Source organism: Coregonus clupeaformis, chromosome 17 (genome assembly GCF_020615455.1).
Source record: "Coregonus clupeaformis isolate EN_2021a chromosome 17, ASM2061545v1, whole genome shotgun sequence".
NCBI lineage: Eukaryota > Metazoa > Chordata > Actinopteri > Salmoniformes > Salmonidae > Coregonus > Coregonus clupeaformis.
The window spans coordinates 70,760,930-70,779,020 of record NC_059208.1 but is presented as its reverse complement, the minus strand read 5'-3'; the positions used below and the strand labels follow the sequence as shown (position 1 = coordinate 70,779,020).

At 43.7% G+C, this 18,091-nt stretch overlaps 1 protein-coding gene across 1 annotated transcript in view; it reads left to right on the top strand.

Moving 5' to 3' along the window:
* The first annotated feature begins 9,235 nt into the window (after positions 1 to 9,235).
* Positions 9,236 to 18,091, top strand: part of LOC121561841 (forkhead box protein O6-like) — a 41,873-nt gene continuing 33,017 nt past the window's right edge. Inside the window, 1 exon segment of the mRNA XM_045226493.1 lies at positions 9,236 to 11,277. Coding sequence (XP_045082428.1) covers positions 10,777 to 11,277 — 501 coding nt within the window. The 5' untranslated portion in view covers positions 9,236 to 10,776.

The window sequence follows — 18,091 nt, the reverse complement described above, 5'->3', positions numbered from 1 at the left end:
CTCAAATGTGTCCTCTTGGTTTTCAGCACTCAACAGGTGTGCGGGCAGCAGGACACAACATTGTGGAATGTTCAGACAGGCCAGTTTGTTCTAATCTACATATTCTGACATGTAGAATAATGAATCATTACATTTAAGTCATTTAGCAGACGCTCTTATCCAGAGTGACTTACAGGAGAAATTGGGTATGCCTTGCTTAAGGACACATCGACAGATTTTCCACCGGCTCGGGGAATCAAACCAGTGACCTTTCGGTTACTGGCCCAACGCCCATACCTGCCGCCCCATCATTCCAGCTCTAATAACATTTCTATCTGCAACATTCCCCAATGTTTGTCTTCTAAATGTGACACTGTTGACAGGTGCCATTTCCATTGTTTACCACTAGGGAGCTCTCCTACTCTATTTGTAAAAACCCGGCCTTTCTAGTTAGAGCCAGTTATATCGGCACCTCGGATCATCGACACATAAGCCGTGGTTGCCATGGTAATAATTAGCCACGAGATCTGCACATCTCATCCCCCAACTCTAATTAGCTTTTTTAATTGCTTAATTATACGTATACTTGTGAAAGCTTTCCCTTTCTTCCTCTCACAAAAGCATTGATTTCCCTTCCCCTCTCATTTCTCTTAACCCATTAGTACCTCTATGGCAACCTGAGCGGAGGGAGGCTCTTATATATATATATATATATATATATATAAGACTTGAGGCCTCAGGTTGTTTAATCTACAGTCAAAATGGTCTTGTCTCCATTGTGTCATGTCCATTCTTGTTTTCCTCTGATGCCCTCCCATATACAGTGCATTCGGAAAGTATTCAGACCCCTTCACTTTTTCACATTTTGTTACGTTACAGCCTTATCCTTGTTTACATAAGTTTTCAGACCCTTTGCTATGAGACTTGAAATTGAGCTCCGGTCCATCCTGTTTCCATTTATCATCCTTGATGTTTCTACAAATTGATTAGTCCACCTGTGGGAAATTCAATTGATTGGACATGATTTGGAAAGGCACACACCTGTCTATATAAGATCCCAAGCCATGAGGTGGAAGGAATTGTCCGTAGAGCTCCGAGACCGGATTGTGTCGAGGCACAGATTTGGGGAAGGGTACCAAAACATTTCTGCAGCATTGAAGGTCCCCAAGAACACAGTGGCCTCCTCCATTCTTAAATGGAAGAAGTTTGGAACCACCAAAACTCTTCCTAAAGCTGGCCAATCTGAGCATTTGGGGCAGAAGGGCCTTGGTCAGGAAGGTGACCAAGAACCCGACGGTCACTCAGACAGAGCTCCAGAGTTCCTCTGTGGAGATGGGAGTACCTTCCAGAAGGACAACCATCTCTGCAACACTCCACCAATCAGGCCTTTATGGTAGAGTGGCCAGACGGAAGCCACTCCTTAGTAAAAGGCACATGACAGCCCGCTTGGACTCTCAGACCATGAGAAACAACATTCTCTGGTCTGATGAAGCCAAGATTGAACTCTTTGGCCTGAATGCCAAGCGTCATGTCTGGAGGAAACCTGGCACCATCCCTTCGGTGAAGCATGGTGGTGGCAGCATTATCCTGTGGGGATGTTTTTCAGCGGCAGGGACTGGGAGACTAGTCAGGATCGAGGAAAGATGAACGGAGTGAAGTACAGAGAGATCATTGATGAAAACCTGCTCCAGAGCACTCAGGACCTCAGACTGGGGCAAAGGTTAATCTTCCAACAGGACAATGACCCCAAGCACACAGCCAAGACAACGCAGAAGTGGCTTTGGGACAGGTCTCTGAATGTCCTTGAGTTGCCCAGCCAGAGCCTTGACTTGAATCTGACCAAACATCTCTGAAGAGACCTGAAAATAGCTGTGCAGCGACCAGTGGCGGCTCCTGAAAAAATTCTCAGGGGGGGCAATTTTTCTGATGATTTAGGTGACCTACACACATTTTCAAAAAGATATGTCCAGCAACAACATGAAGACAGGGGCAGCATATAAGTCAATGCCAGAAGCATTTATTGACTGATCTCAAAAGTGTTGGCTTACAAAAGCAAAATAAGTTATCACAGTAAAAATAATCAAGGGTGTTCTTTCACATTCCTCAACACTGCATAAACAATATGCATTTCCATAAACAAATGAAATATCAGCTGAAAATACAGCATCTTGGTATTTGTTCAGATTGCAGGATCAACAAGAGCTTTTACCACATTTTTTGCCTCATGGTTGAATTGGAAATATGTGCACCTGAGCATAATTCACAACAAGCAAGCAGGAGCTTTTGATAGAGGCTACTGAAAACATTGATGCAAGTTATTGGTAATAAGACATTTTTATAGACTTCCATATTCTGCCCTCTTGTATATATTTGTGAAAATGAACAGTGATAGACATTTTGCCTGAAAACAGAATTTGAAAATAATTTCTAGAAAAGGTAAACACGGCTATCTGTATGGCTTTGTAAAAATGAACAACCATATTCTGGCCAATTGTATAGATTTGTAAATATGAACAACCATATTCTGGCCAATTGTATAGATTTGTAAAAATGAACATGAACAGATTATTTACTTTTTTTTTACTTTTTTTAAAATGAAAAATAACTATTTTAAACAACATCAACTGTGAACTGATTTGGGCGTGTGTGTGTTAAAGAGACAGACAGGGAGGGACAAAGAGAGAGAGAGGCTACATTACTTGTACTGAAACTGTTCTCTTCTCTCTTTCAATGCAGCAAAGCGGTCAATGACTTTCTCATTGAAATCAGGCATGCTGAGGACTAGTTCCCTCTCCATGGAAAGCATGGCCAGTGCATTCAGACGTTCGTACTCGTGTCAAAGTTGAGAAACATCTCTCAGCTTCAGCTGTTGTCATTGGAGTAGTTATGAGGATGTTCAACAGAGTCACAGTCTCAGAGAACGTCTCCTGGAGGTTGTAGCTCATGAGAACCTGGTACAGTGCCAGTGCACCACAGTTTGACTTTCTCGTCGTCGGCAAAAATACCGTTCAGTCTCTCCAAAAGCACACTGGCGATTGAGACTGAGGTTGATTCCGAGATGGGAAGGAACTCAAAAAAGCGCTCCTGCACTTTGTGGTTGCTATCTATGTACCTCAGCACAAGCACCAGCTGTGTCTGTGTAGAAACGTCCGTGGTCTCGTCAGCTTGGATAGCTACGAAGTTCGCCGACTTCACCTCCTCCACAATATGTTCCCTCATGACCGCTAGCATACACTCCAGTAGCTCGTTTTGAATGGTCTTTGATGTGAACTTCTTTCAAAGAGACAATCGAGTTGCACTGAACGTTAGCCATCTTGATAGTAGTACGTGAATTGATTGACGCTGCTACCCGCTCTTTTCTTAGTTACGTTCATGGTTATGTTACGTATGACGAAAGCGCGTAAGTGCAAGCCCTCAGAAACCCATAGAGATTGTATTGAAAGCTCTGATATTTGAAAAAAAATTTTTTTACATGAGAGTCTATGAGAGACTTCTGGGGCGATTTTCAACCTGACTGAAATCGCCCCAAAAGGGGGGGGGGCATTTGAAGCACGACTTTAGCCTGATCGGACATTTAGTGGCAGATCAGACGTCTAGATTAGAACACTGATAACTACTGTTGCCGTGATATAATTGATTAGAAAAAAATCCCTTCCTTTTCCCGTTTGGCAGTGCGTCGCCCATATCGCCCTAATGAACACACCGCCCCTGGCAGCGACACTCCCCATCCAACCTGACAGAGCTTGAGAGGATCTGCAGAGAAGAATGGTAGAAACTCCCCAAATACAGGTGTGCCAAGTGTGTAGCGTCATACCCAAGAAGGCTTGAGGCTGTAACCGCTGCCAAAGGTGCTTCAACAAAGTACTGAGTAAAGGGTCTGTATACTTATGTAAATGTGATATTTCCGTTTTATTTTTTATACATTTGTAAAAACCTATTTTTGCTTTGTCATTATGGGGTATTGTGTGTAGATTGATGAGGGAACCCCCCCCAATTTAATCAATTTTAGAATAAGGCTGTAATTTAATAAAATGTGGAAAAAGTCAAGGGGTATGAATACTTTCAGAATGCACTGTAGCTGCAAGTGCACATCCTGCCCAATGCTTAAAGGGATACTGTGAGATTTTGAGATTTAAGTTGTTTTTGTACTTACCCATAGGTACTCCATGCAGTTTGCATATCATTAGCTTAGCGCAATTGCTGGAATTCTCCCGGTACAGTAGCCAGTTCCACTCAAAAGCAGGGAAATAGACATTCTAACAACTCCAAAGCTGGGTGGTTGGTCATGTATAATCTTACAAAGCAAACATACTGTAGTCATCGATATTTTATAAATGTGTTACTTTTACTGATCATAAGAAATGAGATTCTATCCACTTCCTTATTCAGTCTCCGTTGTCGTATAGAGATTGCAAAGTTGTATCTGTCTCATTATGGCATCTGTGAGCGCACAGGCAGTGCCATTGAGACAGATAATGGAAAAGTAGGTAAGTAGAATAATGCCCTAAATTGTGAAATCTCGCAGTATCCGTGCTTTGACTGAGCAGGCAGTTCGATGTCAAGTGACCCTGTGTGTTAAGAGGTGACTGTCTGAAAGGAGGGGCTGGGAAGCAGGTGTCTGTCTACTCCTTGATTTATTGGCATATCAGGGTTGGTGAGCAGTTTGACATTTATTGTCATGAATCAGAACTGAGTGATTTCAGCTAGATGGGCCAGCTGCAAAGTCTAAATTGTCTATCGTAAAAATTCATGAAAACAAAAAACAATGTCTTAATTTAAGGTTAGGGTTAGGCATTAGGGTTACTAGCAGTGTGGTTAAGGTTAGGTTTCAAATCTGATTTTATAACTTTGTGGTTGTGCCAGCTAGTGATCACTCTGCAGAGCTGCGGTTGGCGAGGCCGAGCTCATTGGTAAAGAGAGGACTACTTTATTTAAATATGGGCTCACCTGCCCTCACTTCCGGCCTGCCTTACAACATGTCTGTCTCCACTTCCATTTTGTCTGTTTGTAATTGTTCAAATACAGCCCTTTTATGTGCACAGTATTCCATAGTGGCTGATTTATCAATGAAAAGTACAAGATAGAGACATAGCCCATCTTACTGCTTTGACCAACAACCAAAACCAGACTCATGGCCCTAAGGACTGAAGTCTGATGTTTCTTGCTGCCTGTAAAGTGAATTATATATTAAAGAAGCAGATGCCTCTTGCCCAGGGCTGTTTATGTCCAGCCCATCATACACAACATTCTGCTGGCTTTATTCCACTTAAACTTGTGTTTAGTAGCCTGATCTTTGGTCATGAGCCCCCCCCCCCCGCCCTGGGTACTTCTCCTTCGCGCTGCCTGGAGAGCCCAGCCAGGCTAATCAGCTGCTTGGCATCGGGCCCTCTCAGCCATTGTGGATCTAGCCAACCAATGGCTTCTTCTTGTGCAAGTGAGTGATTTAACTCACTGCTGGAGGCATCGGCCAAGCGGTGGTGCCTCTCAGTTTCTTAGAAAATAGATATCGGAGTGCCTCCTAAAAATCAGATTAGAAAATGAGATAAATGCAGTAGCATGACCTCTTGGGTTGCACACAGTCAATAGTAATGTTCATCATGTGCAGTCAGTAGTAAAGCGTATGTATGGTGATCTAGGCCCAGCAGAAGTTATGGGCATTTCATAGACTACCCCTTTAAGAAATATTAATCGTATTAATTGAGGATTGTCAGGATAATGTACTTGCAGATATGTACTTATATGCCCATTGTAGAGGGGCATGGACATTAGCCTGACCTTTCCACTCCTCAGCTCACCCTCCATGGCTCTAATAAGTGTGAAATCAATGCATATTCCCCAATGCCATGGTCATGTATTTGACAACCAGAACACACATCTATGCCACCTTACCATCTTCTGCCACCCAAAGAAACAGCCTAGTACAGGAGAATCTTCAAGGAGATTTTTATCATCCAGACAGTGTTTAACTTGTAAATAGGATTAAGCGGGCCAGTATCGTATTAGTTAAACCTCTCCCTGTCAGAGCCCTTGAAACAGAGGAAAGAAGCTGTTACCTGCTCACCACTTTTTTCTCCTCTCCTTTCCATTCCGCTGCATTCCGTCTTAATTATAGCCTCTTGGCTCCACTCATCTTTGTGCCTCTGAACATTATGTTCATACCAGATAGAGCCCGTGCCAAAATCTGTGCCACGATAAGCCTGACTCTTTGCCCGGGGCAGGAAGTATTTAAGTTGGGCCGGTGCCACGGAGGGGGTGAAATCCGGACTTGCATACTCAGGAACATTCTTGATACTTGGAAAGGAGCCTCTCTCCTTCCTGTGTCATTGGGAGCCCATATGATTGGTGAGGGAGGCGAACTGGGACTTAATAGCAGGGAGGCATTTTCCCAGGACAGACAGTGGTCTCCCCAGGGCCTCCTTGTGGCTCCTCCAACTTCCAGTCTTCCACTCATCCCAGTACCACCAGAGTGAAACAGAGGGTACATGGCCCACTTATGTAAAGTTGTGAGGTTACTGGAGGTGGGAGGAGGAAGGATGGGTGGGTCTTGGCTGTGGGGAAGTGGGAGGGAACCCTTTTTGTGTTTAGTACGTGAATGAAATTCCACTGAGCCATTCTTCTGTGTGCCAATTTACAGGCACAAAGCATGCCTTGTGCTGTTGTGGAGTAGCTCTCAGCCCAGCCTGCTGCTGCCCCGCTTGCGGCTGAAGTGGTTCGCTGTGCTGAACGGGCTGTTTTAAGATCAGCCACAGAGAGCGCCTGAAGCCAGGCCTCCTGCCTCTGGAATGTCTGGTATGGGGACCAGTGTAAAGCACCCTGGCTGCCTGGAGGGGCCATACACACACTCTCGGCTCTAGGCTACGTCTCCTGACACTGACAGGGCCTCCCTCTGTCTCTCCACCTCTTCCTCGCCTCCCCTCTCCCTCCTGAGGTGTGGTCTTCTTCCAAGCCTCTGGATTCGGTCCACTGTCTCTCATCATTTTTTTTATATGTTCTCTGTCTGCGTAGGTATGCTTGTTGTGAGACATGTTATGCAATGCTGGCCGAAACTCCATAGCTTGGAAACTTTTCAGTTTCTGTGAAGAGTCGATGTCCACGCCTCGCGGAAAATTTAACTAGATTAATAATACAAATCCCCATAAAAATCTGTCTGTTTAAACAAGAGATATAGTATCTGTTTTCTGCATGGGCTGTGTCTCAATCCACCACATCCATTGATGTCGGCCTTCATCATCGGCGGTGAAAGGTGGCAGAGCTACAGCGGTGTTTGTCAGACCAGGAGACATCCCGATAATCGTTCTTCTCACGAAAACGTATGTAGCGTCCGAACGGTTTGGGCTACAAACTATTATAACCCCTTTATGGAAAGGTGAGACGCTCACGAAAACTATGGTTGTTTTGATCTGGGACGCCCACAAGACTCATCTGAAGGTAGACTGGTACCAGTTTAAAACATTTATGGAAGTAGTTTAGTGTCAACAAAGAAAAGGGGGTTAAATATAGTGAAATTATAATTTCCTGATCTTCTTATATATCTCAAAACAAACTTCCTTTTGATTAAATTTGTGTATCTGTTTTTCCATGTATGAATCTGTTATTCAATGTGGTTTATGGGCTAACAGCAGTAAGGCCAAATTCAATGTTTCATCAATTTAAAAAATTTGATATTTTTTTTATACCTAAAAGTTTCAAAATGAAATGGCTAAATGATCCTTGGTATGACCATCTTAAAACAATTCCTTATGTTAGCTTAGTAGAGTTTAGACTCTAGGGGGTTAATTAATAATGTAATATATTTTATGTTCAGAGGTTTTCCTCTATATTAGCAACATAATATTATGACTGTGTTTAAATGGATGTGGGATATCTATTGGTCATACCATGACACACTGACACATCCTTCCACCTCACGCATGTGCTAAATTTGACATGTACAATTTCACAACTGTGACTTTACTCATCACCACACGTCTGCATTTTGTAGGCATATTGTGCTACATTAAATGTACTTACTGTAGTAGGTGTGCTGGGTGGGGACTTGGTAGACAGTCTCAGCTTGTACTTTAAATATATGTTTTTGTGGGTTGGGATCTTTGTGGCCACTTATATCACTCAAGGAATATGTGAGCGCTCATTGTTTTTTGTGTGTGCTGCCCAACGGGCTGTCAGTCCCTCAAGTAAACAATGCTATTCTATCCACCATCCAGTGTTGTCCTCAGAACAAGAGCTTCTGCCAAAACCTTCAATCGTGGGTAACATGATGTAGAACATTGACACCCACTTTTGCAGAACAAATAGATGCAATGTAAAGTAATTTGTGTGTGTGTGTGTAGCAATGACTGTGGGTTGGTAGTGTAGGCCTACCTATCTCATAACTGGTGTGTGCAGACATTCTGTAATGGCCACGATATTGCCCAACTACTCACCTGATCCTGGGTTGGTTACTTCACTAGGCAATGGGCAGCAAGCCAACTTGCAGTCTGCAGGTCCATCCCAAACAATTTCAAGATGGAAGATTACAGTTTATTCCTAACGAATGAAAAACATTTAAAATCAGCTTTTTTTAAAGTCACTGCCCTAATCCTGAATCTATCCTGTATTCTACTGAACACTGTCTTAATGAGCAACCCATGTACAGTACATTAGATGTGTCCATGTGTGTAATAACTGTGGAATTGTAAAGCAAGTTTTATTTATTTAGTGAAAAGTACTGTATGGGTCAGATATCTTGCTCAGCAATTGGGTATATGTTTTCCATTCCTGTGTGGTTGATAAATGCACTATGGGTTAGGCAGTTTTATGTAGTTTATAGGGCTAGTGTCTGTTTTTCAAAAACCACTGTTCCATATGTTTTGAGTTACCCTGGTATTCATTCCCATTGTCTCTCGTATTTCTCTATTACCTTGACTGTCAGGATTACTCACGATGTAAATACCCCAAGTCTGTGATGACTCTTTTTGGTTTTGTTCACCCTTGACTACTACTGTCAATAAAATTATAAATTCTCAGTCAAATAAAGCATACTAAATTGACTACAGTATTCATCTGAATTAACCCCTTATGTCATATAATCAGCCAATGGACAACGTGGTCTGAAACGCGGTAGCCAATCGCGTCTAAGCACCTGAGCGATGCGCCCGCCCAGCTGTCAATTTGACACGAGGAGGCGGCGCCATGCAGTGAGGCGTGGGCGGAATCCCCTAGGTCAATGTAGCAATCTGGTAGTTACGCACACATGGGTCAAACAGGGGCTGCCACTGGGAGTCTGACATCCACAACAGTCCTGCCTGCTGTGTAGAAATATACAGGCTGCTGTAACGCATCGAAATTTGGCAAATGCGATTTTAGAAAATGATGTGCTAAAATTTGTTAAGTCTACTTTTTTTTCTTCCGGTGATGAAGGGAATAGAGCAGAGATAATTGAACAGCATATCGCCATAGCATTTTTTCCTCACTCATATCGGATTAGAATATGGGGTTACCTAATCTCTGGTAATCTGAACTAAATCTATCTAATTGTGGTAGAAAACTACACTCCCGCTGTTCTGGCGCACCATCAGAGACGCTTTGCGCATCAGTGGGTCTTTTTGGACACCGCGCCGCCAAAAGGAGATTATCAACTGATCATAAAGACATTAAGAGAGGATATCTGCACCAAATTCTCTTAAGAGTGAAACTGAATTTCGGAGCGCGCATTAGGCTAATTGGAATCTGGAGACCAACGGTTGCATTAAAACGCGCAGCAGCCGCCTTTCCAGAGATTAAGAACATTTTACATATTTTTCATGTTTAAATTTTTTTGGGCCATGGATATTTTTCTACCGCTTTATGATGGCGTTGATATGATATGTGTGAGAGTTCGGACCGGGGTGTCTTACCTCTAAGCATGTTCTGGGAGTAATGTTTTTATGCGCGCCATCCAATGGCAGCAATTATTCCACACCACAGCGCCAGCGCGTCATCATCAGTTCACATCTACGAAACGAGTTTTATTAAATGAGGACATGTGAGGGGATCTGAGAGTGAGAAAGGCAGATTGGAGATTAGATAGGCTACATGTTAGAAATACTAGAGGCGAGCAAGACGTGTGATTAGTAATTTTATCAAGTGGACAAGAACAGACTGATGCTGGACTGTGCACTGTCTGGAAGTGTGTCGCTTTTTTAAAAGACACATGCGACACGATTTTTAAAAAGTATCATTGCAATTGAATTCGGAATCGTTTGCGTGTGACTGTGAATGAACTTGCATTTGCCAGCCTATTCCGTGAAGACTGGAAGATTTAATAATTTACGGTAATCACACATCATCGCTTGTCTGTGCTGTCTGCACAATCCTGTTGATTTTACAATTCTTGTCTATGTTTTGGCGGATTCTTTCGACGGCTCTCTGCATCTCTATTCTCGTTATATGATATATCATCTGTTGCTGCAGCCGGATTAACAAACATTGATAACATGCATTTGGATTGACTCTAGTTGCTGGAGATGTAGGCAATCGACAATTCATAATTTCCCAAATGTAACATGTTTGATTTCAGGTAAAATGGGAGAACGATTATTGTTACTATTATTGCTACTCTTATCGTTACATGCGGGTTGTGATAGCCTACTGCAGACGAGCCATTCAAAATCGTCCATCTCCACAGCAGCCGGCTTGTCTGAGATTTGATCGTTACCTTATATCCGCGTCACGAGACGGATTTCGGCTTGAAGTAGGCCTAGTATTGGAGACAATACGGGAATTGTGGAGGTATTGTATTTCTTTCTAACCGGGTTATTCCTTCACAACTGAGGATAAATGTTGATGATGGAGGACGACGAATTGGTTCATCAGGTTGATATCGATTCGGATTTCGAGCCGCAAAGCCGGGCTCGCTCGTGCACTTGGCCACTGCCTTGTCCGGAGGATTTCCCCGAAGTACAGGAGGTCAATGGGTGTCTTCCACTAACCACCATCAAGGTGGAACCAGATGACAATCTAGCCGTTTCAGCGTGCAGAGCGGGGAGAATGGGTGGCACGCCGACGGAGCTGAAGCATCCAGCAGTCGCCCCGGCTCCCATCGGCGCGTCGCACCCATGCTTGGCCGGCGCGGCACTTGATGTGACTGGACAATTGCGCAAAGCCAAATCCTCGCGGCGGAACGCATGGGGTAACCAGTCGTACGCGGACCTTATCACACGAGCCATTGAAAGCACCCCTGAAAAAAGACTCACGCTATCACAGGTCTACGATTGGATGGTCCGCTATGTTCCCTATTTCAAGGATAAGGGCGACAGTAATAGTTCAGCTGGATGGAAGGTAAGCGCATGTCTACAAAGGTTATAATAGGAAATACTTTATGTCGATATTAAACACACCAGAAGTCTCAGTCAAGACAACATTGGGTAGGCTATTCCTGGGCTATAGGCTACATTATTGCACATAAACTGTATATTAAATTGCCACGTCACACTTTTGGATTCGTTACGCATGAATGGTGCCATGTAATTATCCCTCTCATCAATGGCACTGATCAATGAATTACTGTAGCCTACCATTGACAGCACAATGGAATGCCTACCATTGACAGCACAATGGAATGGAGATGGGTAGAGGTTGGAAAAGCACTGTCCATACCTTCATAATTCCATATTTAGTTTGGCTACATGTATTGTACTCCTGGGTGGCGCAGTGGTCTAAGGCACTGCATCGCAGTGCTAACTGTGCCACTAGAGATCCTGGTTTGAATCCAGGCTCTGTCGCAGCCGGCCGCGACCGGGAGACTCATGGGCGGCGCACAATTCGTCCAGGGTAGGGGAGGGAATGGCCGGCAGGGATGTAGCTCAGTTGATAGAGCATGGCGTTTGCAACGCCAGGGTTGTGGGTTCGATTCCCACGGGGGGCCAGTATATAAATAAATATGTATTCACTAACTATAAGTCGCTCTGGATAAGAGCGTCTGCTAAATGACTAAAATGTAATATACAGTAAAGGCTGATGAGGAACCGCCCCCGTTTCAAAGCCTATGATCATGAAAATGCACACATGGCATGCATTTTTATATTGATTCCTTTGGTTTCTGTCTCCTCTCTCTCGCTCTCACTCTCCTTTTTTTCTCTCTCACACTATCTGTGTTAGACATCAAAATAGGCCCTAGACAGAGGCATATAGCCAATAGAAATCATTTTTCACTACAAATATTTGTTGTAAACCTACTGTATACTCTCTTTTTAAGGTGTCATTTGAGAGACACTTGTAGCTGGTCAGCTGTCCATAGTGTAAATACCCACTGGGCACACACTGGTTGAATCAATGTTGTTTCCACGTCATTTCAATGAAATTACATAGAACCAACATGGAATAGACGTTTAATTGACGTCTGTGCCCAGGGGGTAGGCTATTCAAAAGGTGCTTTTCTCCAGACGCGTGCACACAGGCTACCGCCTGTCTCGCCAGCAGCCTAGAGCAACCTCTCCTGGATGTCTGCCTGTTTTACTGTATCAGCCTCATTATTATACGTCTCACTCATATCCCTGTTCTACATTAACACAACCTAATGTTAAGAACATAAACATGTAATCCCAAAGTAACAAGGACAGTTAGAGGCACAAGTGTGGCTGTTGATCTTGTACCTCTCAGAGAGGAGATCTTGAGGGCGAGACATGATGAGGTCACAGGTGTGAGTGTTATAAACCCACACCCCAACACTTGTCCCTGTAGAAAAACCCTTTATGGTTCCAGGTAGAACCTTTTCACCTAACAAAGAACACTTTTGGAATCCTTTCTTTCATAGAGACAAGGTTCCAAAGAAACATTTTGCATGAAAAAGGTTCCATGTAGAACCCTTGTCCCTGTAGACCAGAAGAGCCCTTTTAGAAACTTTGTGAAATTCACAGCAGTTTGAACTGTGTCGTGCATACAGTGGGATTGACTGTTGTATCCCCTCTCAGGTTTGCTGTCAATCTGCTGTCAGTCATTCCTGTTGGTTCCCTCTCAAGAGGCCTCCTGTAGCTCAGTTGGTAGAGCATGGCGCTTGCAACGCCAGGGTTGTGGGTTCGATTCCCACGGTGGGCCAGTATGAAAAGTGTATGCACTCACTAACTGTAAGTCACTCTGGATAAGAGCGTCTGCTAAAATGTAAGAGGCTGTTTTGAAAGCTACTGTCATTGTCTCTTTTTCGGTCTGTGTGATCGCACCAAATAAAATAAAATAAAATGGTATTGGTCGTGTACATATATTTTGTAGGTGCAGCGAAATGCTTGTGTTTCTAACTCCAACAGTGTAGTAATACCTAACAATACAAAACAATATACACAAATCCAAAAAAGTAAGAAATATCAGGACGAGCAATGTCAGAGTCCAGAATATACACTGAGTACACAAAACATTAAGAACTTCTCTTTCCATGACATAGACTGACCAGGTGAATCCAGGTGAAAGCTATGATCCGTTATTGATGTCACCTTTTTAAATCCACTTCAATCCGTGTAGATGAAGGGGAGGAGACAGGTTAAAGAAGGATTTCTAAGCCTTGGGACAATTGAGACATGGGTTGTGTATGTGTGCCATTCAGAGGGTGAATGAGCAACACAAAATATTTAAGTGCCTTTGAACGGGGTATGGTAGTAGTTATGGTAGCACCGGTTTGAGTGTGTCAAGAACTGCAATGCTGCAGGGTTTTTCATGCTCAACAGTTTCCTGTGTGTATCAATAATGGTCCACCACCCAAAGGACATCCAGTCAACTTCACACCACTGTGGGAAGCATTGGAGTCAACATGGGCCAGAATCCCTGTGGAACACTTTTGACACCTTATAGAGGCCATGCCCTGACAAATTGAGGCTGTTCTGAGGGCAAAAGGGGGTGCAATCAATATTAGGAAGGTGTTCCTAATGTTTGGTACACTCAGTGTATATGTATATGATGGTGTGTATAGACATTATGGACAGTATATGAATAGAAAAGGTGTGTACAACAGTAGTTATATAGGATAATCCTTGACTAGAATACAGTATATACATATGAACACAACCACTGTACATGTAGGCTTTGTTGTGACGGTTTTACCCTCACTTTTTAATGGTGAGATCCTCCAAAACATATGAGAAAATCATCAAGAGTAGTTTGAGTGCTTTACTACTTACTGTCAATAGACTGGTCAGACATGGTTATTTCAGGGTATCACAAGGGGCATGTTTAACAGGGCATAACGTTGTGGAGTGTTCAGATGTTACGTACAACAAACATGCCTCTCTGACATTCTTTTGTAGGATAAGTAATAATGTGAGCTCTATTCATGACATTGCAATGTTTAACAAAGCTAGCCTTGAACATGGCCCAAGAAGCAGCTTTGAAAGGACCACAGCTAGTAATCAACACCAGAACACGTAGACAGAGGATTCAGAACTATGCTAATACCACCCCATAAAAGAGCGAAAATCGCACAGATGTCAGTTCATCACCTACCAGGTATTCCATGCTTGGCAAGTGTCAATTTAGTCTTTCACAACCAGGCTCATAGTAATGACACAAACACTTTATTGGTGTACATGTGAGAAATGCTTGGAGGCCTGGGGTTTTAAGTGTTTCTTTGCCATTTAAATGCAACTTTGTCTTTATGATCTGTATGTCTCTCTGTGTGGATTTTGGTCGTCTTCACATAAACACCCGTTGTAGCCTATGTTTCTAAAAGAGACCTTGTGTGTGTGTCCCAAATGGCACCCTATCCCATAAGGGCCCTGGTCAAAAGTAGTGCATTATATAGGGAGTAGGGTGCACTTAGGTAGTCACGAGTTGAGGAGTAAGTCAAGTTCAGTCCTTTAGTCTGCTTAGCCTTAATCACCAAGCACCTGACTGACTCTTAACTCTGAAGTCCATCCCATTTAAGTGAGCACTGCTAAGGTGTGTCTGCAGGTGGCTTAGCCCTTGTTATCCCTGCCCTGTACCTTGATGACAGTGGCACCGCTAACAGACGCTAACCATGCTAATAGACGCTAACCAATGCTAACAGACACTAACCGCTAAGCGACAGCCCAGCTTTATCTTTAGCACTAGTGTCACCCAGTCAGCGAGCCCGACAGTTACGAAACGGGCAAATTAGGGGGTTTGACTCCTTGGAAGACTGAGGAAGTCTGAGGGCCAGGGTTATTATGAACGTGCGAGGCGAGAAGCGCGGCCCATCCCAGGTAATGAAGGTGTTTAGGTAAGTTGTTTAAAGCAAGGCGTAATGGCAATAGTCCTGGCCTGGTTTCATTGAGAGACGTGGCAGGTAATGTAAACATACACTTAGAGGAGGCACTCGCATACTCAGGCCTGAGGAGACAGTGTTTAATGCGACACAACCCCATCGTCCGTACAGCAGCCATTTGTATGTAATAAAAACAAATGGTATAGTCGATAATCACTTTAAATGATGGACTGTGCAGGGGTTTAACATCCAGTTTTTGACCAACTGCTTTGATGCAAATACTGTCGCAGACTCGCAGCACAGTCCAAATTATGAGTCAGTTGTTTGTAGATGCTATCTCCCTCCCCATACACATTCACATACTTAAACAATCATAGCAGGCTCCCTAATTATTCGTAATGTGCGTGCGAGTGTGTGTGAGAGTTGGATAAGATTGATTGCATCATACACTACATTCCCATTTCAATCAATAGGCAGAAGCATTTGATGTGGGAACAGTTGGTGTTTTTTTTGTTTGCGGGAGAAGAAGAAAAGATAAAAGACGAATATATTTGTAAGCTGCTGATGAAATGATGAAATGTAATGAAATGGTTTGCATGGTTTGTGGAGGAGGATGAGAGGGGGAGGGGTCAGCTAAGAGGAGAGGGACAGGCAGACAGCTATTAAAAGAGGTCTGTATGTAATAGTTCTAATCTGGTCTAAAAGCAGGTAGTCTTTTAAGCTTCCAGTTCCTCTCTCTTTCTTGGTCTGGAATGGACTCTGGATTCCCTCTTGGTCCTAGACAGTACTGACAACAACCAACAGCTGACTGTAAATACCTGCTCTTCTGACTTCTAGGAAGGCTGGAATCTGAGGCCCTGGCCTGAACCTAATCACCTCCTTAGAGGAGGCTACTGTAGTGCATGGGCTTTGTGGTGCTTTGTGGGGTTGGCCACGCACACACGGACACGCACATGCAGGTACGCAAACACACACAGGCATAGAAACGAACACGCACGTATGAGGGCAAGCACACACAGACATAGACCCACACAGAACATACACACACATGATGCTGACAACACACAACAAAGGGTCAACAGTGGGTGGTGGGTGTGTCTTTGTGGGGAATACTGCAGGGGGAGGGGTTGTCTCATTCTATAGACGTGTGTGTTTGGCCCCTCTGATTGGTGTGACAGCGTGTCACTGCAGAGAATGGTGCGCAGCCTTGGCGCTGACTTCCTAATGTCAATAACGGTGTGTTTTAACGGTGCTTGTGTGTGTAATGCCTGCAGGGGCTACTAACTTCATTTAGTTCAAGGAGGTTCAAGGGATTCTCCTGTGTTAGGGGCTAATGAAGATGTTGATTGTGTGTGTGTGTGTGTGTTGCCTGCATATGGAATTTGGTATTTTCCCTTTGTTTGGCAGAGAATTAGTATTTCTATATGACCTTTGTGTGTGTGTGTGTGTGTGTGTGTGTGTGTGTGGTGGGGGGGGGGCTCTGAATGTGTGTGGTTCTTTGTGCTACTTTGGGTATATGTGTGTGTGTAAGCTGCAGGCAGTCAGATGCCAGGGGATTGCGAAGCTCTAATCTGAAGTGACGAGACTGTTATTTATAACGTGTCTTTAGATAACGGGCCGCCCAGACCAGCAGGGCACAGGGTCAGCTGCTAGCTAGCTGCTGGACAGAAATCAACCAAACTAGAAAGCATCAGGAGGATGAGGGGAGGGAGGGATTTTGTATTCATTAGGCATCAAATTAAAGACAATGGACTGAAACAGGGAGGGACTCTTTCGTTTTCTGTTGCAAAACGTTGTAGAACATTTTCCGTTGCCTGCCCTAATGAACACGACCCATGTCTCCGCTGACAATCACACAATCTTATTACAGTGTTACAATACAGTCATTACTCATAAAGGGGATAAAGTCAATTGGATCATATCTGTTTAGTTATTGATTTCTACATACATTACACTGACATGTGTGCCAACCTCTGTGGAGAGATGTCGAGACACTCATAGTACTGTCAGTACACACAGGCCTTAGCAGAAGTAGGCGAGAAACACTCCAGTTGAGAAATAAGAGGGATATGGCTATCTCTGCGTGTGAGAGAGTTTGTGTTTATGAGATAGAATATGTGTATGACTTTGTGTGTAAAAGCTTAGCACAGAAAGGAGACTGAGAACTCTTGATTGTGCGTGAGTGTGTGTGTGCGCGTGAGTATGTGTGTGCGTGCGTGAGTGAGTGTGTGTTGAGGGTGGGTAGTCTGTGGGTGCAAGACTGGAAACCATCCTAGACTTCAGCTGATTCATATTTTATCCTCTCTTTGGGCTCAGGGGAATGGAGTAATTTGAGAGAGACACAGAGAGAGACACAGAGAGAGACACAGAGAGAGACGCACACAATGACAGCACAGATGATACATGCTGGATGTCTGATTATGAACACCTTATACAGTAACTCTCTCTTGGCACACACTCTCTGTTATGTACATGCTTGCACACACCAGCCAGGTCACTCCAGATCCAAGGCAATATTTGACATTCGTTCAGGTCCCCAGGACGTCGGAAGATGCCTTCAAAACCGTCCGCTATGGGCAGTGGTGAGCGCTATTACCATCAAGTAGGCTTGCGGCTTGCTAGCGAGCACAGAGAGTCGCGTGTTCAATCCCAGTACAAGGCACTCAATTTTAACCCTCTCCCAAACCTTAACTCTTTCCTTAACCATTCGGAATTAATGACTAAATTTAACCGTCAAAATTTGATGCTCCCCCCACTTTATTTTAAGAATGTGAAATGTCAGAATAATAATAGAGAAAATGATTTATTTCAGCTTTTATTTATTTCATCACATTCCCAGTGGGTCAGAAGTTTACATACACTAAATTAGTATTTGGTAGCATTGCCTTTAAATTGTTTAACTTGGGTCAAACGTTTCGGGTAGTCTTCCACAAGCTTCCCACAATA